Source organism: Microchirus variegatus (genome assembly GCF_963457635.1).
Source record: "Microchirus variegatus genome assembly, chromosome: 6".
NCBI classification, from domain to species: Eukaryota; Metazoa; Chordata; class Actinopteri; order Pleuronectiformes; family Soleidae; genus Microchirus; species Microchirus variegatus.
In genome coordinates, this window is record NC_139807.1 from 8,774,474 (window position 1) to 8,800,002 (window position 25,529).

Genomic DNA, 25,529 nt, shown 5'->3' on the forward strand with positions numbered 1-25,529 from the left:
CATTAAAATGGCAATGAAAATCATCTGTGCGAGACAAAGACACTGAACCTATGGTGACGATTGCCTCCGCAGCAGTCCTCCGTCTCTCCCTTTGATGTCTTTGATTACGCTGAAGCGAGCACCAAGTTTAAGTCCCTACGGAGCAGGAGGAAGATGCGAGTTCATTCAGGCCATGCTACACAAGGTCAGCTGAGTTCAGTTTAATTTCATCTCACTCATATTTGCAGAGGCATTGCTGAAAATAGTGTAAAGTGAGCTCCAGAGAAACCTGTTTCCAGGTATTATGCCAACCGACTCTGGCCTCGTACTTTGCATCATCATGACAAGTACTAATTTCCATTAAAAATGATACAGTGAGGACTGACATTGAGCTTAGAGGCTGAGGAATTTCAAGGGTGATTGTATGTTACTGTGTTGGCATCTCTGTCCATCAGGTAATGGTTTGGTATCCTTGTCCTTTCTTTTTTCCACAGGCTGCTGTCACAAATGTCCCCTTTCAAACCAACAAACATCCATGTTAGATTTGTTTCCTGTGATCCTGTCAATTCACACTGCCTGTTGTGCCTGTGTGATGGTGCGTGTTCTTAGTCACATAAAAGACTATCTTGAGCCTACATCACTTTATGTGGTACAAAAATGATGAGAATATAATCTGGATTTGTTTGATTGTGGTTTTCAAAGTCTCAAACAAACCTTAAACCAACAAAAGAGGTCATGGAGAACCTCAGCGGGAACATGCGGGTGACAATGGTTTGGATGTCCTTGCAGATTTAATGGTCTAGATTTTAATGAGGAGCTTGTTCTTTGGCACTGCTGTTGATGACAACGCCAACTTCTCTCATTAAAAGAGAGTGAGAGGACGCTCTCCTTCTACTGTACACAAGCTCATCTCACTGATCTCAGAGGAGGGCAACTCTCCAGTGGGAACAATGCAGACACATCGTTAAGGTAGAAGGTCTCCAGAGGCATGGAGCTACGGCGCTTCATGATCCTGTTTTTCTTGGTGGAGCCCAAGAGAGTTGTCCACAAAGAGTTTGTTCTACTAAGATTCAAAAGGAAGCGGCCAACAACGAAAGCACTGTAGTTTAACAAGCCTCACTTTTATCATCACAACCGAATTCTAGACGCTCATTTTAACAGACTGCATTTGTACATATTGTTGTTAAGAATATAACTTTTGTCAAGACTAGACAAATTACTAATAATATAACCTTATTGTGAAAGACTTTGAAAATGTTTTACCATTACATGATCACTTGCATGTCCTCGAAATCACTAGAAATTGCTAGAAAAGTTGCTGGTCTTGACATACTGTGCTATGATTGCTTTATTTATTTTCTGAGTTATTCATTGATTTTCTAATTTCTTTAAGAAGTTGAGAGTTGAAATTAATTAAAAATCACTGGAAAAAATGTTGATCATGCAGTCATTACTGGAGTATGTAGAGATTAAAGTCTTATGGTCTGTTATTCAATGTTAGAAGAGATGGCACTTTTAGCATATTATTATTATTATCTGTGATTTGAATGACGAGGAAAAGAATTGGGCTGGTAATCAGAAGAAAACCAGCCGGTTCAATCCTGGGATGGGCCAATAAGGATGGGTAAAATACAAAGGACAAATTCCCTATCATAATATTCCAATATACTCAAAGACTGACTGCCTTCTCGGCTTTCATGTTGGGTAAATATGCACAAAATGGCCGGTGACCAAGTCAATGGCTTATAAATTGCCATGGGACATGTCCCCCATCAACTGTCATGCATGTATCGATTTCTCCTGCTCTTTTATTACTATTATGCAAAATCAGAAATGCTCTCTCCCTGAGTAATTTTCTCATCCACAAAGGGTTAAACACATCCCCACTCTGTGTGTTCATCAGATCACATCACTGCCCTTGTCTCTTCCCATTTTCTTCACATCCCTGATTTTTCTTTTTCTTTTGCACACAGCTGAGCTTCGTCTCAGACTCATTTTTTTTAAGACCTTTTTAAGACTATCGTGAACACAATTCAAGACCCGTTTCATGTCCATACTGGCAATAAAAAAAAGTATGAAGCATATTCATCCCAGAATGACTAGCCTAGTAAATTGTATCTACCAATTAAAATAACTAAACAGAACTCTGAGTAACAGGCATGTTGCCTTATATTTGTCAGAACATTTTTCAGAAAAACTGTGCAGCTAGTGCCTTGGCTGTGCATGTGGTGTGTGTGAGTGAGTAGTGCCTGCTGTGATCTCTAACCAGAGAACCTAACTTCATTGCTTCTGAACAAAAATGGCTGATGCCAAGCATTAGCTGTTGGTCTTTTTATGGCCGCTTTGTGTGTCTCCAACTTTATTCTGCATGTCCCCTGTAATGCTTCCATTTCCAACGTCCCGAGCTGTAGCGTCCTCTTACATAAGGTGCAGCGGTCTTGAAACTGGTTTTCAACTAGCTTCAACCAGTCGTGAAAATCACTTTGTTTTAGCCATGCTTCATTGAACCTGCACTTCCCCATCTTGTGCAAGAGTAACAAGCTAATTCAATCCTCACGTTGCCAGACTGGCTCACGTTGGGTGTGAGCAGATAAATTCTGACCGGGCTGCAGATTTTTTTCAAGGCCTAAAATTCAGATTGTTGTATTTTAGACTTTTTAAGACGTTGCAAACTTGAGAGTACACTATTAATTTGACTAAATACAATCAGCAGCAGCTCAGTTTACATATGGGTATGATGCAAGAGCATGGTTATATAAAGTCAAGGATGCAGTGCAGCCATGAGGCAAGTAGTAAAAAAAAAAATTTGTGGATTGTGGGCCCGGAGGATTTACATAGATCCAAATGTCTGACAGTTTTCTAAATGTGTGATCTCCCAGATAACTGGATATGCTGAATGCACTGAAACCACTTACTTGATGCACCACAACCTTTAGCCCTAATTGTCTCCACTTGAGGCGGTTGTCTGGTAGCAGAAATTGCTCGTCTTCATGCGCGCACATACTGCCCTCTGCATATTGGACAGTCTTTTTTTGTTCACCACTTAATTTTCAATCAAAGCCGATCCTGGCTAAGTTTACAAGCAGTGCAAAGGGAAAATGGGGGTCATATGCTTTTCACAGTGCTAATGAGAAGCTTCAATCAACCCAAGGCTGTCATTTTTTTTTATCCCATCTTCCATAGCAGATAAGAGGCAGAGAAAAGGTCTGGCTGACGAGTCACGTCCATCTCCAACACAAGCTCATCCGACTGGGATCAAAACCATCGTGGCTCAAGGCGAATTCATGGATGGATATCGGACCAAAAGTGATACTGATTTATCACAAGACATCTGTGTATGAATGAAAATGGTGGTTAAATGGTGGTTGGTGTTAAATTCTTAAAAAACAAGCAATATCATACACTACCCAAGAGAACACTTATTATGTAAATCAGTAATATAAACAAACTGATGTGACTCAAGTACATTACTAATACAACGTTGAATGGAAATTTACACTGGAGGACGATCTGTGTTTAAACTGCTGTAGTGTAGCAGCGGCAGAGTGGAAGGTTTTTCTCGGATCTGATTTCAATTTAAACATAATTAAAACTAGGTTTTGCACTAACTGTTTGGCCACTGAAAAAAAGTGGCTGATAAATTAAAAACCAGCTCATTACAGTTTCATTAGCCTGTGTATATCTAACAAACAAGTACAAGCCACTTTTTGGCAGTCAGCAGAGCAACAGTGAAACGGCATATCATCCATCCTGCACCGACAGGTCCTTTATAATATTTTGTTTTGAATTTAACAGCCTATTGTTATATATCGACTCCCTGGTGAATGGACAGAAAGATAAGTGATGATAAGTTTTTCATAAAGTACTGTTCGCAACAACTGAGTGAACAAATCAATCCCAAAATTTGCCAACACATAAATTAATGTTAATATATTGGATTTGCAATATGTGCCATTAACATCAAGGTAAAATGCTCTATAAATTAGTGATCAATTCAATTCAGCATAGCTAAATCTTCTTAATGCATCAATTTACAGTTGGTTAACTGGCAGAGTGCACTGCCTTTTTGGAAGGAAAGGAAATGACTGTATCTTTCCAATGACAATGTGCCTCATTTATTGAGCCAGAATAACAACCAGCACTAACTGTTACTGACAAACAAGGCTGCACTTTTGATCTTCTGAGCTATAGTCAACAAGTTCCTGCTTGAAATCCATTAGATTTTTTCAAAATTCCATTTCCATTCCATAAAAAAGGAATTAATAAAATGCCAACAAAAACAAACGTATTTACACAATGAAATTTTACATTTTAGCATATTATGGTGTTCTAAAGCACAATGTACTCCAGATACTGGTGAGTTTGTCCGCTCATGTTCAGGCTGACCGCAGCAGCTTTAGCTTTTCTGGAGGAATGTCTGACTTGGTGCACACAGCCACAAAGTCCTGGACTAGTTCTCGTCTTGAATCTGCTGATGTGCTTGCAGTCAAAATTGTGCTTTGTACAGGTGCACTCCTGTTAGCATGCCATTTTTCCGTTGATGGAAGTTACTTTTGCAGGTACACAGACCAAAGTACATGGTTAGGGTTAGTTTATAAGGCAAAATTTGCAAGGATTCAACCTGAGGATATGGGAGATATGTGTAACTAATAACCAATTCCAATGAGTCCAAATGAAAAATATGCAAACAACCTAACTTTTCCTACCAGTCAGTCAGCGGTGAAGAAGCCGCTTAGATGAGAAGTGAAACACCTTCAACAAAACCCATGCAGGTCTAGCTGCCTCTGTACACTTGAAGAAACAATAACCTGGACGATTGAGAACCTTCACAGACTTCTTACTTGGTTTAGTTAATCCTCTGGGCAACATGAACACTCTGTAACACAATTTCATGGCTGTGACCCTGGTGGTGGACTGACAGACTGAGACATAACCATCGACAGAGCCAGCTGCTAACACGGTTGAAAAGTAATCACCGCACTAATTGAAATCTGCACACAGACCGAGGCACAAAAGGGAGCAAAAATGTGAAGTCCAGTGAAAGTGAATTGCAGAAAATGCATTATTATGCTGTAATAACGAGGATATACAGTATCTCCATATTGCTAGGTAAATTAAATCCATTACCTGGGGGACAAATAATCAAGTGACACATTCAACATGCCACTGAGGGCACATTCCATTTTTACCAACTAATAACTTGTGAATCATAATGACATCTAGATTTTGTTGTAAGCTCTATTCCATTTGCTCAATTATCCATTTCCTCCTGAATTGCCATGGTGCCTTTTATGTTTGCAACAAAGAGCAGATTCTCTGCAGCAGCCGTTTAAATTTCAAGCACTCGCTCTGTTTTGAAATGTAAGGCTTTGAAATCTGTAAACAACATTTCTAACATTCATAGCTTTATTTTTCAATATTTGAAAGTTTTGAAGAGAAAACAATGTCTTTGGCAGAGATTACTAATCACTCCAACAGGTTCCTGAGTCGTCCTCCTGAAACTTTCAACCAATGTGAAATTGATTACACGTCAGTCACAGTAGAAAGAAAAACTGGAAAGAAAAGGGGATGAGATGAGAAGGAGGAAAAAAGGCACTTGTCTTTTTTAGTCCGTCTTTTGGCTCCTGTTGATCTGATATTGATTGCCTGACACTGGTCAAATATCCTCGTCTGCATTGCGGGTAGATAGTGATTGGATGTGGAGGGGGGTAGACTGACAGGACACATGAGAGAGGCTGATTAGGACTGTCACACCCGCCAGGGATGGATCATTGATTTGAATGTCTCTCTGGGATTTTGATAGAACAGATGCTTTGACTGTGAACACTGGCATACCTACAGAGTAACTGCACCACTGTTATAAGGTAGTTTATATCAGTGTTGTCACTGTGAGCTCAAAGATGAGATGCTGCAAAAGGAACAAGATTAGAGAAGAGGATGACAAGCCAATGCCACAACTGTGCATGACGTCCCCTCGTATTCAGAGCGTTCAGACAGAAAAAATGGCCACTGACAGGCAGACATACTGTGTAACTTCCTCTTCTCAGCTAAATTTGTTATTTTTAACCACGGCAATCAATCCACTGGACATACACAAATTTTGTTTAATTCATAACAACTCTCAGCTTCTGTGAGCAACACTCTGACACACATGGTACTTTCATCCTATGCAGTTTTAGCACGACTTGACTCTACAAGGTCTAATATCAGACATGTTGTTTTCCACGATAGTAGGCTACCTTCTAAACTCGGGTGGGGTAGTCATAGCAAGGCTGCATGAAACTGCCATGACGCAAACTAGTGACTTCTTTTTGGTGTACTGAATCATTAGACTCAGTTGATTAAAAAGACAGACTAAAACACGGCTGAACGGGTTGTGATTTGGCTCGTGATCGCCGGCATTCAGCAGCGACGTCGCTAAATACACCAGACTTCTCTGTTAAATATTGAGATTAACGCACGTTCTTAGGATTTTTAACTGGTCTATACTGTTGGGTTGGATTCTGGTGTCGGACGTCACACCCACGACTCTGCCAGTGACAACACTCTCAACAAGTCTCATTTTAGTATCGGCTAAGCTCGATTCAAACCTTCATCAGTGAGAGATCATACATGTTAATGGGGACATGCCTCTGTTTTTCTTTCTGGCTTCATTAATCAAGGGGTCCGGAGGGCAAGGGGGGGACACCCTCTAAAAAAAATCCTAGCTAAAAGCCTGCTGGTAAATGTAATCACTTCAGCCGGATCTACAGCATGTTGAGCTCATAGAAGCGGCTTAGCAAATCAGGTTGTTATATAGGAGAAATATTTGTTTTGATCTGATCAACTTTTTTATAATCAAGCGAATAATTGAATAATTGAATACTTGTACTTAGCCCTACCACATAGAGTTTCATGCTCAACAGTATGTAGATCAAAACATTCCCCTGTCTTTTATCAAGCTACATCTCAAAGTTACCAACTGGGGCTAAGCAGAATCAACGCAGACGTGGTCAGTTGTCTGTGAATACTAAGAACATGCTTTATCCGGAGCTGCCTGCAGCTTATACCCTTCACCCCGAATAAAGAGGATCAGTGTCAGGAACTCTCACTTCAACAACACCAAACTTTACAAAAGGGAGAGTAGCTTTGTTTCCAGGGACCAAGAATAATTGGCATGTTTATACAATCAATGGTAGAAGGCAGACAAGATTCTCTGGGGAAATATGAACAGTGCAGCTCGACCACCTGCTCCTGCCTCCATGCCAGGTTATGCATTTTACAAAGAGCATTATAACAGGTCCTCTGCACTTTAACTTATATTTAATTTGCAGTGTTGTACTGTATGTTTCATGTCACCAGTTCTATAAAGGCCTACACAGTGGAATAGTTTGATTTAATTTCACATCTGTAATACTACATGTGCTTGTACTCCGACCTGACACATTACATTATAACATGTATAATTACTTCACAATTGTAATTGTTTTACTGTGATCATTAAAGAAACCACCCTAATTATAATTTTGCTTGTCGTGTTTTTCCCTGTATGATGCCCCCCACCCCACCCCCATGGATTCACCAACATCATTATTTTTCCTTGATGCAATATTAGATTGCAGATTCTTGATGAATTCATTTCTACAGAGGACAGCTCTATCAGCAACAAACGAGCAAGAACACAAAAGTAGAGATACTTTTTTCACCTACCGGTGTAGCCACCACTCTGTTAGCCAAAGTCCAACACATTGAACAATTTCTTTGTTCCGCCAAAGCATTGCAAAGGGGTGACTTTATTGACCATAACCCATAATTTGCAATCTTTTCAACAAGTGATTTAGCTTTTGGATCTAAGTGATCTACGTCAACATGACAAAAGCAGAAAATCAGAAGGTAATTTCCTGAGGTTGGTAGGCTGATTGCAAAACAAGGCTGGGGTTGTCAATTGGCTAATGAGACGGCATTTCTCTGCTAAGGCAAGTTCCTACTCATCTTGTAGCTCTTGCTCAATGGTGATAATTATAGTCCCCCTTTTATGTCACTTTTATATTCAACTCTTTTAGGTCATTAGTAACTGATATATGGATCTGTGGACCAACACAGCAGGTCAAACTCCTCAGCCTTTAGTGGAAAGCCCAGCTGCAGATGGTACAGAGCAGAGACAAAGTGTCCTGCATTAGAGAAAGGTCATACGAGCGCTTACCTTTGTAGAAGCACTCCTCACTGTGCATGATGGTGATCCTGTGTCCTCCGAGGCAGGAGGCCCGGTGGAGTTCACAGTGGTTCTGGTACAGCTTCCCATCTGAACCGCACACAGGTTTGTAGTGTGGTTTACAGTGATCCAAGCACTTGCACTCCCCTTGGCCAGTCTCATGGTCGACAGCACAGTGGCGCCCCAAGCCGCAGTACTTGTGTTCGCATGGACTGGGATAAACATTGTGTCCCAAAAAACCTGCAAAAACACACAAAAAGTAGCATGTGTTTATCAGCCAATATAGCTCTCATTAGCGAACGGGCCTCATTTAAGCAGTTCCAGTCCCATCAACCCTCAGGGAATCTCCATCGATGCAGGATGGTGTTTTTCCTCAATGAACAATGTGTCTGTCAAATTCATTAATTATGCAACACAAGTTCTCTGCAAAGCACTTACTGCAGGAAGGATTTAAGGAAGTGTGTTCATATGAAGCCAAGTATCACCTCAAATGCAATGCTGAGAAAAAACATCTGTGATATGAAATGTTATGTTGTTGTTTGTTTATTTATGTATACACAGAGTGTAGAACACATCTTGTCACTTATAAGCGTGTCTCAAATAACCAGTTAACCGTGGAGAAGGAGCAGTCCATCTTGCTGACTAACCAGTACTTCCTCCACATACAATGACCTTCATATAGTGACAAAAGGTCACAAACCATTGCGTATTCATTTGATCTAAGGGCTGAGGTGCAAAATGAAAAAGAAAAAAAAAAATGCAGGAAAGCAGGAAAACTGTCCTTGAGTGAAAGATTCATTTGTGACTGGCTCCTGGGGCTGCAGTTCTACGGCTGACCTTGAACTCTGACCACAGTGTGGAGGAAGCAGGGAAACAAGAACTTCCCCATGGGGATTAGTGGAGTAGCAGAGGGGGGAAAAGCTCATCATGGAGCCGAAACAATACAGCTTGTACAGTTTTCAGTTGAGAAAACATATATATTTGGATAGAGAATTGAAAATAGTCATCTGCGATGAAAATAAAGTGATAAACTGTGGGAATGACAAAAATGTCTAGGAAGATAATTTTATTTTTAAGGTATAGTGTGGTATTTGGTAATATTGGTGAAGTTGCATGTTGCAGTGTGTTGGAGAGCCTTCAGTTCAGATCTAAATATAGTTTTTAATAAACATGGGGGACCAAAAATGGTATCCTACATTTAGATGACCCTGGTCTTGGTATAAATGTAAAAGGTTAATTCTCGGCTCCTGAAAACAAACAGTTCATACAATCATTTTGTTGTAGTGATTCTTAATTTATTTTTAATTTCTACACTTTAAGAGTGATTTTGAATTTCTCTCAGGTGAGGATTCTATTGTTGTCTCAACCTGTATGAATATATATAAAAAAACATGTACAGTAAAACATGCATCAAAAATACTGCCTCTCAGTCTGTCTCAGAATGTGCTTTGGTGTGGTCCTCAACATGTAAAGGGACATAATAAACAGAGAGGAAAAAAAGAAGAAAATCCTGTTAAATCTCCATAGTACATAATGGGTTGATGGCTATGACTATGGATGATTATGCATTTGTCCACCTTTTATTCCATTTGGGAAAAGGTCATTGCAATTGAAAGTATTAGTGTGCTATCCTTCAGAAAATTGGCCATGTTAAGAGAATTACAATAAATATGAAAAAAATATTTTTAAATGCCACGCCAAGCATGGAAATTTAATGGCTTCAATGAAAGCTTAAAATGTTAAACACACATGCTGAACACTAAGCACCTGAGCACAGCGGTTTTTGAATAAATCAGTGACAACATGGACTGCAGCACCACAACATAGGTAGCCTCATCATGGTCTCATGAATTATTTTTTGAACTAACACAAAAATCAATTTTTACTTTCCTTGTGCATATCACCTTATTTGAGTGAAAGGATGAGGCAGAGGTGCATAGTTAAAACATAAGAGTTCAATTTTATTGGTCTGAACCATTGGGTCATCTTGAATACATAACATGCAAAGCTCCTGCTGTGATTCTGCAAATCTTCATTTATGTGTCTCTAGCTGATCATTTGCAGATTGATTTTCATCACACAATGAATGTCTTCTTCACACAAACATCATTAAAAAATACATTAGGAATCCAATTGACAAATGGCATTCAGGTCAGACGTAAAGATTTGAGGGTTAAGTTAACAATGTGAAATGCAGACGTTGGCCGTTTGAAAATATGTTAATTTCACTACAAGAGACAAAATGACCTCTGCAGTTGCGTATATATATCGCTATCAGTTATCAGCCCAAGCACTCCCTATACCACAAGGGATATCAGCAAAAAGTCCAATATCATGCATCCCTAACCTAAAATGATTTTTCTTTTTGACAGTGTCTGCAAAAAGTTCACTGTCATCACAAAGTATTCAAAGTGAAAGCAAATATTTGGTATCAATGTTTTTCATTTGTCCCTCCCTCGAGTGTCCACTCCTAAAGGAACCAAAAGAGCGAGAAGAGAACCAAAGCAGGATTATTGTTTGTTTATCTTAAATAAAACCACAAAGTGTTATGGCTCAAGTCAGTTTGGAGTTTGAGGTCCACATCAAATGCCTCCTTTACTGTGCCAATGTCACCATAAGTGCATAAAGGGATGAAAAGTCGACTTCTTGACCTGCACATGATGGTAATTCTTGGGAGTTTCTGCATTTTCTACAGATATGTGCCCAATTGACATGCGCAACAACAAAAAACATTGCAACACCACTGTGGAGCACAGTGTGGCATCCACACATCCTACACTGCACACGGTGTTTCACCACAGACCAATAAATATTGACTACAGCACAGTGCTCCATGGCATTAATTACAATCTATGATGCATTTGGCTTTGAGCAGAAAGGTCTCCTAAGTCACCTGAAGAGCAAGATTAACATCTACTGTGCACAGGCTGAGCAGATCAGTAACAGTAGTACATTCGCGAAAAGGAAGTGCTCCTAAAGTCTAATGCATTACATTGAATTAGTATCACTCGGAAAAAAAATAAAGAAGAAAATAGAAAGCCGCGTGTAATTACACTATCGTCTTAAAGTCAAGTAATTGCAGGGTTTGTTGTTTTACGCACTTAAAAATCGTGAATTTTCCAAGTTTTCCGGCGCTCCCTGAGATTATCTGTGTCATTAAGTCCTTTAATTTCACTCTTGACGGCAATGTGACTTTCAATTAAATGTGCTCATGAATATCTGAAGCTCGGATTTAGCAGCTGGACGTCAGAGTAAACACGCTGACATGAAGTGGTAAGCCTTGTTCACATCCCAAACATCTCCTCGCTCACAGCCCCTGCGTCATCCTCTAGCCGTCACGGAGGATTTAGATGTGAAACAAGTGTGTACACTGTGACCTGATTGGAGCCAGTCAATTTGCTAGTTTATTAATTCCCAGCGGTTCCCTGGCATAATGATTATTCAGTGAATTTGTGTCGCACAGCCAGGCACCCTCTGCCACCAGCAGGGTCAGCGAAGGGCGTAGTCATTTGTTATCAGTATGCACATCCAACAGTCTGGTCGTCAGCTGACATCAGGGACAAATGAAGAACTGTGCGCTGCCTTTCATTCATCGCTGACCTATTACTTTTTCAAGAACGTGTGCAGAAATACATGATGCCTCATATTCGGCGTGAACCCGAGGGTCATTGTGACAGTTTAGAAATGTAACATATGCACTTTGTAAACAAGGAGCATAGGTCACGGTTAACAGCAGAGGCGATGGAAATCACAGGCAGACGTGTCATTGCCAGTTTTTTGACATTCTGTCGCATTTTGTGCCTGAAAAAAAAATGTCACTGAGCAGATCATTCCCATTCTCTGGGAGTTGTCTATTTTGTGTTGGAAATTCTTCCACTTCTTGAAAGTGGACCAGGTAGAGCAAGCAGTTTTACTCCATAATGGAAACTTCTGGAGAGAAGCACAAAACCGAGGCAAAGACAAACCAAGGGGATGTACGACAAGGATTTTCTCCACTGAATTTCTGCCTTCTTTTCTGAACAATGATGATTGGATTGATATACCACTGGCCACATATGATGGGTAAAATGTGATGACATGAGCATTTAGCTTCAGGCTATGCACATACAGCGTAAAATGAGGAGGGAATATAGCATGCGGTTTCTGCGAACTGGGGATGTCACCATTTTTGCTTCCTTCACAAACACACACACACACATGCCCCTCAGTGTCTTCAGCAGTCACAGATGTTTTTCAGGATACATCGGACCTTTTGTGTCCAATTAAACAAACATAACAAACAACATGTGTTTACAATGTGCTATCAATGGATATAGAAAGTCTTAACAACTGCAGGTTACATCAACATGGCGTTTCAACACCACTGATAAAAGCTTACATTGCTTAAAGCTGTCTGTGATAGCTCACTACTTGTACAAGTACAAGCTGCCTGAAATCCCAATCTATCAGATTGTAGTTACTGTCATTTCCACTGCTGCCTATCACATAAATGTTTATGTTAGCAAAAGCGATGCTATTATTTGGTTGTTTGGATGGATGGACAAAAGCAAGGATGGACGGACTAGGAGAATATAAATACTGAATTCTGAATGTGTCACAGAGAATAAAGGCAGTAGTACAAATATACCATATGACCTTCGTTTAAGTTCCATACAAGCTTCATAAAACTTTGATGTGTGGCAAAAAGATTCAGAGGCAAAGAAAATTGGTCTGAAATATCTCATTAAAAACAAAAGGAAAGCAGAAAATACAACCCGTTCAAGTAAAACATTGAAATCTCCAGTGTGAGCATGAAGGGAACACTGAGGTGCAGACATACGTTACTCCTGCGTGCACCATTTGAAGGGCATCGTCCCTCAGTGCTTGCATAATGAGGTGAACACTGTGTGAAGGGATAACTGATGTACATGGACAAGGCTAACATAATCAGATAGTCATTGCAGATGGATCAAAGCCCCAATACCACAGTGAAAAGACAAGCCCAGGGAACAACACAAAGTTCCATTAATGGGAACTGCCCTCCACAAATGTGTAACAACCTGCTGTCTTTGTAAAGCCATGCAAGCTGCCTCCAAATCTCTGGTGCTTAGGATGCATCTAAATGCTCGCCTCGCACCCATTTGAGCAATATGCTCCAATGTTTTGATGGGTGTTTACTCATGGACGAGCATCTCTTTTTCAATAAGTTGTACTTTCGTTTGCCTCTTTGTTGAGGCCTTTCTTCTCCCCCTAAACCACAAGCTGTTAGTTTGGTGCCCATCTGATGTTTTCCATTACAGCAGCTCAGAGTCCTGAGGGAGCGAGCAGAGTGTGGTAAACAACAGTCAGAGGCTCTGAGCTCACTCGGTGCACCGACTGGAGCTGGCCCACAAGGCCAATGAAGGAGAAGAAGGGGATGCAAATCACAATAAACAACTACTAAAACAATACTAAAACTTTTACATGAGCTCATAAACAATGTCCGTTTCCCTCATGATGGCTGACACTTCACTCGATATGGTTCCTTGAAAGTACAGTCAGGTAGACAAGGCTGTGTGGAGAGCTGCAGACACCGGTTTGCACAAAAATCCATAGCAGCAGATGCATCAGTATTATCAGCCAACTTTGCTGTAAAAGTATATTAAAAAAAATGTGAAGGTTTGAAATTGTAAAATCTGCCTTTACAGAGGTTCTTCTACTACACTGACTCAATTAAACTGTGACCATTAGTGGTATCCCAGGAACAGTTTGCTCCAGAAAGTCATCAGTTTATTGAGAGTCAATTATTTGTGACATATTTATGGCAAAAGGAATTTAATGGCCTGAAACAACTGTTCATTTTCAGCCAATTTGAGCTGTATAGGTTGCACAGGTTTTGCAGATTTCATTAAAAAAAAAAGAAAAAAAAAAGAAAAGGTTTTTATATCACATTAACAAAGAAACCATGGCTATTTTACCAGGTGAACATGGTCAACCCAGGATCTTAACAAATAAAATGAGATTAAAATGAAATGTTAGCCCGCTGTGCTATGGGTCGCCCTCCTAGATAATGTGCGTAATATAATAGACGGAAACTGGCATCGTTTTCTGTTTTATTTCAAGCTTAGAATGAAAAACGTCCTTTAAAAAATGTGTAGAAGTTGGATGGAATCCAGTTTGATGATGTTTAAAACATTGATGGCTTCCCTTCCACCTCAATGGGTCCGTTCCATAATCATTCCTTTAAAAAGCAAAGCACAAGTCTTAAAGAAAACTGCACCGATGCCATTTCTCATGTTTAGTGAGTTCAGGTTGGTAGACGTGAAATTGGCTGTGTCCGTCGGACTCTGCCTCCGTAGGTGGCGCTGTATCTCTCTATAAGCTAGTGTGCATTGAATCAGTTTCCTGTTGACCTTACATCGCAGAAAAGCGAACGGTGAGATGGAGCTTGCTGTGGTTCTGTATGTTTCGTACCTGTTGTGCATGTTAATCGTGAAACGTCCAAAAGTGGGGTCTTCTCCTTAGCTTTGGCTATCGTCAACGTCATTGTGTATTAGTTCTTTGACAGCAACAGGACTGCAGTTTAATTTTGGGGCAGAATGCCAAGTCCAACCTAGCATACACATGTAGGAGTAATCGCTGCAAATCATAACCAACTTATTTTCATGGCATTAAGAAAACTGACTAAATTGCATGTAACCACACTGACTTTCCTGTTTGGATCAGACACTGCATATTTTAATTAATGTGCCCCTGCTCTTCCTTTTGCTATTTTTGTTTTATTTAATGAATTCAATCTCATTCAAATATGTGAACAGAGGACAAGTCCTTGGTATTATTAATACAAAACGGGGGGGATGGTCTACTCCTTAAAAAACGAAACCTAAGCTCTGCAACCTGCTGATCGGTAACAGTGCCAGCATTAGTTGGCGTCCCTGATTTCTAACTATAAAAATACAGCGCTCGCTGTGAGGAGAAACGTTTGCATTGTCAGTCGAGACATTTAACTGTAATGGGGGTGATTGAACAGTGAAATGCAATTTTCTCTACAAGTACAAGCAGTCACAAAGTTTAAGGGTCAAAACTACTGAGAAGAGAGAAAAAAAATTCAATTATTGGGTATGACAGAATTGTGCGAGATGAAGAAATACAGTAAAGCGGGAAATGTATTACACATTTGAACAAGTCAGAAACAGGGACGGGCAGGTATAGGAGGCATATTCGCAATAGGGTGTTGTATGGCGAACATTCATCTTGCAGCTCTGTACACAAACACAACTGACAGCACACAAATAGACTATGCTGGGTGTTTGTAAAATGTAACAGCACCCAAATCAAGTGATGGTCAATTTATTCATAATATGCTGTCTGACACATTCATCATACACCAGTCTGCAGAGTACAACGAACATACTGTAAATACAAATTAAACTATGTAAATAAACCGAACATGGAACATTCTCTGGCCTGTCAGAGGGTTCCAAGATAAAAGCCACAACAGCTCCATATAACTGTCGAGGTTAATGGTCCTTCATTTTTTTTTTTTTTTTTACAACTCTGAATTACAGCTGATTATTTAGGCTCCTTTGACATTGATCACAAGCAAAAAGGCTCCTTTAATGTAGTCGTGAAAGCATTTTCTTTTAGCATAAAAACTTTAAATATTTGTTTACACCACAATTTATGCAGAAACAACGTCTGTTATCAACAAACACTTTGTTCTAGGACATGAATTACCCCCATTAAATATAACTTTCTGATGCAGCTTCTTTTGTTTTGTTCTACTAATTGCAAGAGTGGTTTGAAAATGTGGAGCATAACCTGTTGGGCGATGTGTGCTCCCAAAACGGCAAACATCAGGTTTGGTTACAAAAATGCAGTCATCAACAGCCCAAAATGATCTTAACCAGTAGACAGTAGGCCCAAAGCAAATATAGCTGCAAAACAATCAAGCAGAATCAGATCAATGCACCTTGGAGTCACAGGGCCAATCAATAAAACAAAATATTCCATGAAAACCATCCTCCTTCCCTCTGTGAAGAGCCTTTTTGCGTTTGTTTCTCCTGTTGCCAAAACCTTCATTTAATCAGACCAGAAAACAATGGGAAATCACACAGCACGCGAGTATTAAAGCTCCAGTGATTTACCAGACTAATCCGACACAATCATGTCTCATCTTGTGCGGCTCATCACTTTTCAAAATGTTATTCACAAGTTTTAAAAAATTATTAGGCTGACCCTTTTTCTGTTTCTGCCATCTCAGCTGACAAAGTGTGATTACAGATGGCAATTTAATCTTTGGGATGGAACAATTTATAAATGTTATAAGCTTAGCATAATCAGTCAGGAATGGAATGAAATGCTGTTTCACTGAAATGCACTGATCTACATTTGCACAGGTAATGTCACTCATTTAAATGTTCAGGAATTTTTCATTTCAAGTCTCTGTACCTCCAGTTCTGCAACTAATTGTTGTTTCTGCAACTAAATGCACATCAAACCATCTCAACTGAACATGGTTGACTGGTATTTGTCATAGCTGTGCATTTCTCCTTTGGAGAATGATTTGATACATATCCAGACACATGGGCTAGTATACGGAGATATTTTATTATGGAACAATTTCATTCAATAAAATTAAGTTATTCTTTTAATATTCATATTCATTTTCAATTATAAGAAAACTACTAATTCTTCCTTTTCCAGAATTCAACTATCAACTAACCCCCAAGGCTTCACATTCTCACCTTCACAAGGATACTGTCAACTAGAACTACTACAAGGTTAGTGTCAAGGGTTGGTACACTCAAATAGAAGGGGGAAAAAAGGGAAATAGGGAAAATTTCTCAAAATTTCTCAAAATGAATGAAAAAAAATTGTTTGATCAGTTTCTGTGCGGATAAGGCCTTGGTTGCTGCAGTACACATGCAGTAAGTGAACATTAGTTATCACACATTTGCTGCTCTAATAGACTTTTAAAAAACATTTTAAACTGAATTTTATCATCTAATATTGAAGCATTTTACCATACTGGATAAGATCAGAACTGATCAAATTTAACCCTTGTCTTGCAAGCATGGCGATTCTTTTAAGAGTTTTTTTTAAGGTTGAAGCAACATAACACAAGAGCATAGCAACTTTGGTAAACCCCTTCAACATTAAAAGTTAGGCTGATAATTGGTTCATAGGACATCTAGATTGATCCATCTGTATCTATGTAACAGCATTAACATCTACGACAACAAGGTCCGACATTCCTGCAAGCGTGTCCCCACAAACTACTACTACACCTTTTCTGGTCCTTATCTCTCTTGCGAAGTGCAACATTCAGCACTTTTTTCTTGACAGTCGCTTTGAACATGGCTTCATTCACCTTGACTATGACCTTGCATACATGCAGTAAAAACAGGAAAAATGAAGTGCTGCCATGACATTTTTTTGGTCTTCCCTATAAATGGCTTTTTTATGTTTATAGACTGTCTTGTGTCTCACCTGGAGGTCAAAGATTCCCTAATATTGCACAAAGAGACACAACGTGACTGGAGCGTCAGCTAATGCAATAAAATTGACACTGCAAATGCATCACTCTAATGTGCGCCTGCTTTTTATTAAGTTTGTATAATCTTCTTACAGTTTTCAACACACCGTTATAAAGATAGTGAACTCAACACAGCAGTTGCGATACAATATTTATACATTTATTCCAATTTTCCACTTTCATACACATCACATGCACAAAATGCAGCGATGTGGGGAAAAACACAAGTCAATTATCAAAACAAAAAAAATTGAAATGTATTCAGTTTCAGCAACACAGCAGAAAGAAATGTGTTACTTCCACCCTCTTACAGTGGTTTGTGTGGGGGTTCCTGGACGAGTGCATGTGCTACAGAGTGGATATGAGAGCACCTGGCAGCCACTTGGCAACTTTTCGTCCCATTTCATTCCCTTGCCTAATGACTGAACACGTGGGCCTGGCTCCTCTCTCACTCTGTCCACATCAAGATGCAGCACTGAGAGCGTTTCCACCAACAACCCCATTTATCAGAGACTGCTGACCAATTGTAAGCACCCCGACCCTACTACCATTGCAGTGGGTTGTCGGAATAATGGGCAAAACTGAGCAGTTTCTCTTTCCATGTTGGATATTTTGGATTTACTTTCTCTGATGATGCTATGGTACGGTGTTTGTTGAGGACCATTCACATTTGAATTTACACCAGTACTGGTACCGAGACCTTGACTTTGTCTCCCAACAGTGCCATTTCTCAGCACTTTAGTGTCTTTGTAATAACAAAAAGGGAGTTTTATTTGTGAAAAATGCTCAAGGTTGAATACAAAAATCCCACAAAACCTGTCTGGTTAAGGCTCGAGCTCGGTTTGTAGCCTTATTATCTCAGACCCCTACTGTGTTCTAGCTCACATTTAGAGGTGGAGCAGTTCATGGTTCTCTGTGGCACAGTACTTGGTAGTACTGACATTATTCAGACCATTAAAGTTACAGTTTGGTTCCCAGCCAACATGGTATGGTGTGGTACTAGGATCAGATTTGAGATACACATAAATGACTTGCAAAGAATATAAAGCTTCAGGTTCTAAAGTTTTAATCGATTAATTTGTTGATTATTTTCTTGATTAATAGAATACTTGTTTGGTCCATAAAATGTCAGAATATGCCGAAAAATGTGAAAATGTAAATTAAATGGAGCACTGAAACTAGAAAATATTCACATTTAAAAGCTAAAATATTAGAAAGAAAATGTTTTAATTAAACCTCCAAACTGAATATTTGATTATTAAAATAGCTGACTTTTTCTTTACATTTTTTCCAGTTTTAATATCAGCAAACAACACATGATCCAAAGCACTAATGCAATCAGCAGCAGCAGGAGCCAAAACGCCACACATAAACCAGGTCATTTCTCACATACAGGTCATATGCATCTATCCATGCTCATCTGGTAGGAGGGGCCATCGATATTAAATACCCTCGGGATAAGAATTACAGAATCCAAGATCCTGTCTTTAACAGTGACTACGTTTAAAAAAAATCTGAAGTGATGTATATCTTATCCGTGATTAATGTCATGTGGTTGTCGTTCTCTGCCCCAGGCTGCAGAGCTAAGAGTGTTGGATCATTGGTCGTGTTATCTATCCTCCTCAGCATTGTGCCGTTTAAACTCCGCGGGGGCTCTTTTCACAGGGCAAAAGAAACAAATCCACTGCCACAAAGTAGGGCACAATTGTAGAATACAATCCTCACGCTGTGCACGTTAAAGGATTAAAGCACACATTTATCCCGTCTGACAACAAAAAAAAAAACGGCAAGCAAGTCAGGCTTGTTTGCCATGATGGAACGCACAAAACCATCTAAGACTTCTGCTCATAAAAGGTACAGAAGAAAACAACACTCCCAGTTGTGTTTTGTTTTTTCTCCCCAAACGAAGCAGTGATGAGCTGAACCTCCTATTGAGAACGAGGCAACACAAGACAATGAGAGCACACTGTCAGTCAAACTTTTATACGTCTCTATTTTCAAACAGTGATACTAGCAGTTCAACAAAAAAAGACCTTTGAAAGGCAAATCATGAATCTCAGTGTGTTGTTTTCAAATGGCCCGTTCATACTTAAATTTACTGCTTTGCCACTGTTGTGAGGCCATTATTGTCAAGCTGCTCGTCAAAGTGAGACACAAGTCTACACATTATGGAGAGAAAATACTCGCAAAAGAATGGGAGTGGATGGAAAAGTACTTGTGCGAGGCCTGGCTAAGTGGTTTCCTCATGGAGATATTTCATGTTTGTACACTGAATTGGTTCTGTCATTCAGATAAAAAAAAAAAATGTACATCTTGATTGAGAGCAGGAACTGTCCTTCAAGATAATGCTCCTTCCCATGATCACCGTGTTGACCTTCACATGGGTAAAAAGCCAGTTCTACTGCCAAGCTCTCATCATTATCTGTACACTGTAAGTACCACGGGTCCATGCAGATCACTGGGAATTATTGATGAATTTCAATTAGATTCGTCTCACTCCATTTAATACAACACATTCAGGGTAGGGTTTGGGCATCAACCACCTGGGAGTCATTTATACGCTGAAGATGAGTTTTGATGGTAATATTGTTGATCTTGCTAAGTGTGCAGCACGTTATGCTTCCTTTGGCAGTGCTGATGGTCGCCATGATGCCTATCAAACTCTTCTCTACCCTTGTGTTTGTATGTTGTTATTTTCAAATAAGCAGTTTAACACAAGTTCATTAAGCAATTCAAAGACCTGAAAATGAATTGCATGCCATAACGGTATAGCGGTGAATGGCTCATAAATGTTATTCCTATGGCTGTGGACAGTCAGTCAGTGATTCTGTGCATGAATAATTGTCCTCCTTATCTACAATCTGAGCCTTTGCGCAATCGGTATTCAAAATCTATAGTAGAGAAAACAAAAATATTTTGAATGTAAGCAGAGAGTTATTTTTCCCTGGATCTAAAAAGGAATTTTCTGCATCAGAATTGATTAACACAAGTGTGAAAACTCGTTTGCTTTTCAAAGAAATCAAATTATGAGTCCACAAAAATCTATCTGTTAATTTGCAATGGAGCAGTTCAAAACTACTCAAGTAAATGCAGAGACCATAGAGCAAAACTGTCAAACAGCCAACAGTCATCCAGGGATTAAAGCAAATTGTAAAGCAAAAAGTGGTGGAGGAAACAAATGCATCTCACTTTTGTTACCGAAGTCTAAAGAATAAACATTGATTACGAGTCGACAGCTGTTCAAGTAGCACGGAGAGTAGCTATACATGGCTTGCAGTCGCACGGATCCATCGTTTGCAAGACCGACCATCTCTGCTTTACTTCTGACTGGCTAATACTACGGCTCCGTCTAGCTTTATCAGTTTAATGCCTCAAAACCACAACAAAAACATGCACCGCTGTTTTTGCTCTGCTCATTATTATTATTATTTTTTACCATTGATGTAAATCCTTCATAGCAATGGAAAACTGGAATCGAACAATAATTTCTCACATATACTGGCTCAAGTTAATGCCAATGCAGGAGACATTTCAATGGTCTATGCTCTATGGTTATCCTGTTGGTCCATGTTAGAACGATTAAATTAGAAATCAACTTACACTTGGGACACAGGTTGAACTAATTAATGATCAGGAAAAAGAATGCAGTTTATCATAGTACTCAAAAAAAAATTCTACCTAATTTAGTATAAATGCAAACACCTCTGAGGATACCTTCCCTTGTGAATTTAAAAACCTAGTTTGGATGGTTAATTTATTAAATGGGTAATGTTTTGAAAACACAGGTGCAGCCAACATAATGCCATTAATGGTTTTGTTCACTTAAAATTGTAGCAGTCAGACAAATCATTGAACCAGCAAGCACAATAGCAGGGTCCCACTGGCAAACAACATTGACCTGCATGTTGTTGGCAACCGTGGTGCTTCCACTAATCAAAATAGGGGGGGAGGCTTTCCAGAAAGCTTTGTCTACAGTCAGAAACTGTGCAGCCCTTAACTGTATCAGACAACAAAAGAAAGGGAAAAAAGTCCACTGTCATATCAAATAAAAATATTTTGTCAACAAAGTTGCTCACATGGCAATTACAACAAAACATGTCCACTAAATTTGGGTTTTAAGCTTTTCATTTTAAACTAATCACGATAAGTAAGACTTATTGGAGCTGTATACGGAAACCTAATGAGCAAACTAGACCCACAGAAAAAAAGAGAAACCACACCAAGAGCACACCAAATATTTCAACCTTTAGCACAAGAAGAAATCTAATTTGCATACAAGGAAATAAAACAATAAGGCCAAAGACATTTCTTGGACCTAATGAAAGGTTTTCAGGAAGAAAGACCATTACAGCTTCAGTGTGTCCTTCTCATATGCTAATCATGTTATTAGCTGTGATTTATACAGTACTTTGATATTTTAAGATTTGCATCAATTAAAGAGCATTAGCATGTATTAGAAGCATCTTTATATGCAGCAAAATATTAGTTTAAGAACAGAATTGAAGATCAAATGGAATATTATCTTAATCATGTAGTTTGTTTTGACACTGCCACCAGGTTATTAAACTATGATATAACCTATATAGTACATCAGAAACTGTATTTTTGTGAAAATACTGTCCAATCGCATTTGAAGTGTAATGTGACAACTGAAGGTATGACTGGCGATCTCTCTTGAGGAGGTGAATACTTGCACTGTACATTATTTAGGCCATAAAAGCTGTCCTCTTACTGCTTAGTAGGTCAAGGAGCAGAAATGGCCAGTAAGGCTTACCAGAGAAATCCTGTGAGACTTTAAAGAAAAAAAAACCTATAGGTCTTTTTTTAACCCAACTTTTCCAAGTGAGTGATGCTCATAAGCAGATGTTGCAGTGCATTCCCACAGGGTGTTTAAAAAAACTGCTGCCCTTGCCCAATGAAATAAACTGAAAGCAATCTACAGTAACTTGATTAAGACTTAGTGTATGAAAGCTTACAAATTACAAAGTAGCCAAACACTGAAAGGCTAGATGGAACAACAGGGAGTCTTCCAGTAATCCTGTCTGAGAGTGCAGTTCAGTACAGTACTCACCGCTCCTCTGTGCAGCTGTGATGAGTTATTAAAAGTGTAGCCGTAGCTCAGGGGGGTGGTGTGTAATTTTAGAATTAATATACAATTTAGCGCTTGGTGTTTGCATCCGCTAAATTATTCAAATGTGCTGCTGCTTTGGGTTTGGGTCTGGTGGGGGTGAGGCAGCTCCATATGCATACAGATTAATATATTATGTCTGCATATGAAAGAATGGGAGACAACATAGATCAGGGGAACATAAATATCAGTGACAAGCAACAAAACATGTTGTTTGTTCTAGTGCGGAGTTCAACTTGAACGGCCTTACCTTATGGAAACAGTCGAGAATGTTTGCTTGTTATTTAATACTAATTCTGCAGACTGTCTGTGGGGAAATCAATCTTCAGTGGCCATATTTACATGCAAGAAAAGCCTGCACTTCACCCAGCCAGTGAAGTGGCTTCCGATGCTGTTAAATCAAATCTGACTCAGGTAGCTTCAAATGGACACTTAAAATATTAACAAAAGCATAGAAACATATTAAAACACATTGGTGTCAAGCTTTGAGTACCGTTTTTTTCTGCTACAAACTCATCTATCATAAGCTCCTTTTTTAGTTGTTACACTTGCCGAGCACTTCATTTAAAAAAGCATACCCATGTGAGGCTTCCTTTTTCTCTTGAAATAGCCTAATTTTTGTCACATGTAATCCACACAATTTATTTCTAATTCTAGGCCATGTTGTACTCATGTTTCTGCAGCTGAATCGCCAGTTCTGCCATATCTTCAGAAAGTTCTATCATATTTAGATCAGGAAAATGGGGAGGCCACTGAAGTTACCATCATGTTCAGAGGATTTTAAAGTAGCAACGGCGAACAGTCACACAAGCTCTCGCATTTGTACCATGACCAAAGCTAATCAGTATTACAAACTCTACCCCCAAAAAACTAGCACTGAACAGCAAATTCGGACCCATCTATCTGCAAATTCAACAAAATACTAGCTCAATCAAACGAGGCCATGTTTTCTGGTATTCAGCTGTCCAGCTTTGGCGAGCCTGTGCCCATTGTTGCCTCAGATTGTCTGTTCTGTTGTGTATCCCATTTGCCTCAAGGTTCAACATGTTTGATTTTGCTCACCATAGCTGCAAAAAGTGGTTATCTGGTTTACAACACACTTCCTGTCAGCTCCAACCAGTGGGGCCATTTCCATATGACCTTTCTTATCAACAAGCTGTTTATGTCCACAGAACTCATCCTTGCTGGATGTGTATCCCAACAGTACTGAACATTATATAGACTCTTTGTAGAAATATGTTACCCAGCCGAACTGGTATCAACAATCACACCAAGGTCAAAGTCACTGAGAACAAAATACATTCCCTTATTATAATGTTACATGGGAGCATGAGGCCTCTGACCTGAATATGCATGATTTTGTGCACTGCATTATGGCCACACAATTGGCAGATTGGACATTTACATGAACATGCAGGTGTTCCTCATATGAGTGCAAGATGAGTGTTCATTGCACAAGCTAAAATAAAGTAACGCATGAACCTTAAAGCAATGATTATGAAACCCGCAAACAAGAAACACAGAGAAGAATGTGGCTCTTCATTCTGGACTCACCTAACTGTGGTTGGCATGCAATGGAAATGTCGTTATCATGCAGCTGCAGTAATATGACCACAACACATTTACCAAAGTTGATGGCCTTGGCACCACTGACTGGACAGGTGTGACCCGACTAAGCTGATCAATGCCTCCAAAAGAGATTATGTAGAGAGTCTTCAGATATAATTACTGTCATAGGAAGATTAATCTGGTATGCATGAATTTTTAAATTGTGCTGAAAGTGATGCGGTTCCAATTATATTTTGATTGAGACTAATGTGCAGTGGTCATCTCGGATTTCTACTATGGCCTCAGAAGTGTGACAATCCTGATAATGAAAAGCTTATATTACACAGTTTACTAAAAGCCTGAGGAATGTTTTTAATCCGGTAAAAGCAACATAAAAATCCTACAACATCTGTAAATACCAGAAATAAAATTGCATTCTCTCAATCGTGCACCAAACAAGCACAAGTCATCCTTGATAATACCACTGACACATTTTACTTGTAATAAGGATGGCTCAAAAATGTCTATCAATAATTTCATATGGTTAAATCAGTCCATTTATTCCATAAAATGGCATTTCACCAGCAGCCCAAGGTCTTGCTGCAGCCGACATAACAAGCTCACTGAATGTGGCACATGCATGTTCTGGGACTCCAATTAAAGAGAGCATTTGGAAAACGGCCGGCATTTCTCTGTCTTTGTCTCTTCCACGCTGACATTCAGCTCGAGTTTATAGGCCGCTGAATTTCCACGAAGTGTAATTATTTTTTTGTTTTCTCATTCCCACCAAACGCAGCAATATAATATCCATCCATCCACTTTGGAAATTGCCCATCTTGCTCAGGGTAAGAGCACAATTTAAGGGAAGACAGGTCACCGTTCGATCGATCATCGGGTGAGGAATATAATGGTCTCAAACAATTGAACACTGAAGGGCCTGAGTGGAAATTTGCCAATCTACAACATAACGGACGATAACCTAATTTAGATTTTAAAGGGAGAAATGTTAAAAACAACAGACAGGCACATTAGAAAAGAGCTGTGGGATTGCCTCAGGTGATGGACATGGTGGAGGTTCAGATCCATGACAAATGCATTCTGCTGGAATTTTAAATCGCCAGTTAGTCTCTGCCAGGAGGTTTTGTTTTGTTTTGTTTTTTCCTGAATGGCTGTTCTCTGCATTTCCT

The 25,529-nt window shown here is 39.4% G+C and overlaps 1 protein-coding gene across 1 annotated transcript in view; it reads right to left on the reverse strand.

The window, feature by feature from the left end:
- Nucleotides 1-25,529, reverse strand: part of fstl5 (follistatin-like 5) — a gene marked incomplete at both ends in the record, with an annotated part of 147,297 nt that overhangs the window by 103,306 nt on the left and 18,462 nt on the right. The window contains one exon of the mRNA XM_083891420.1: nt 8,162-8,410. Within this exon, the coding sequence (XP_083747546.1) occupies nt 8,162-8,410 (249 nt within the window). The remainder of the gene's footprint in view (nt 1-8,161; nt 8,411-25,529) is intronic.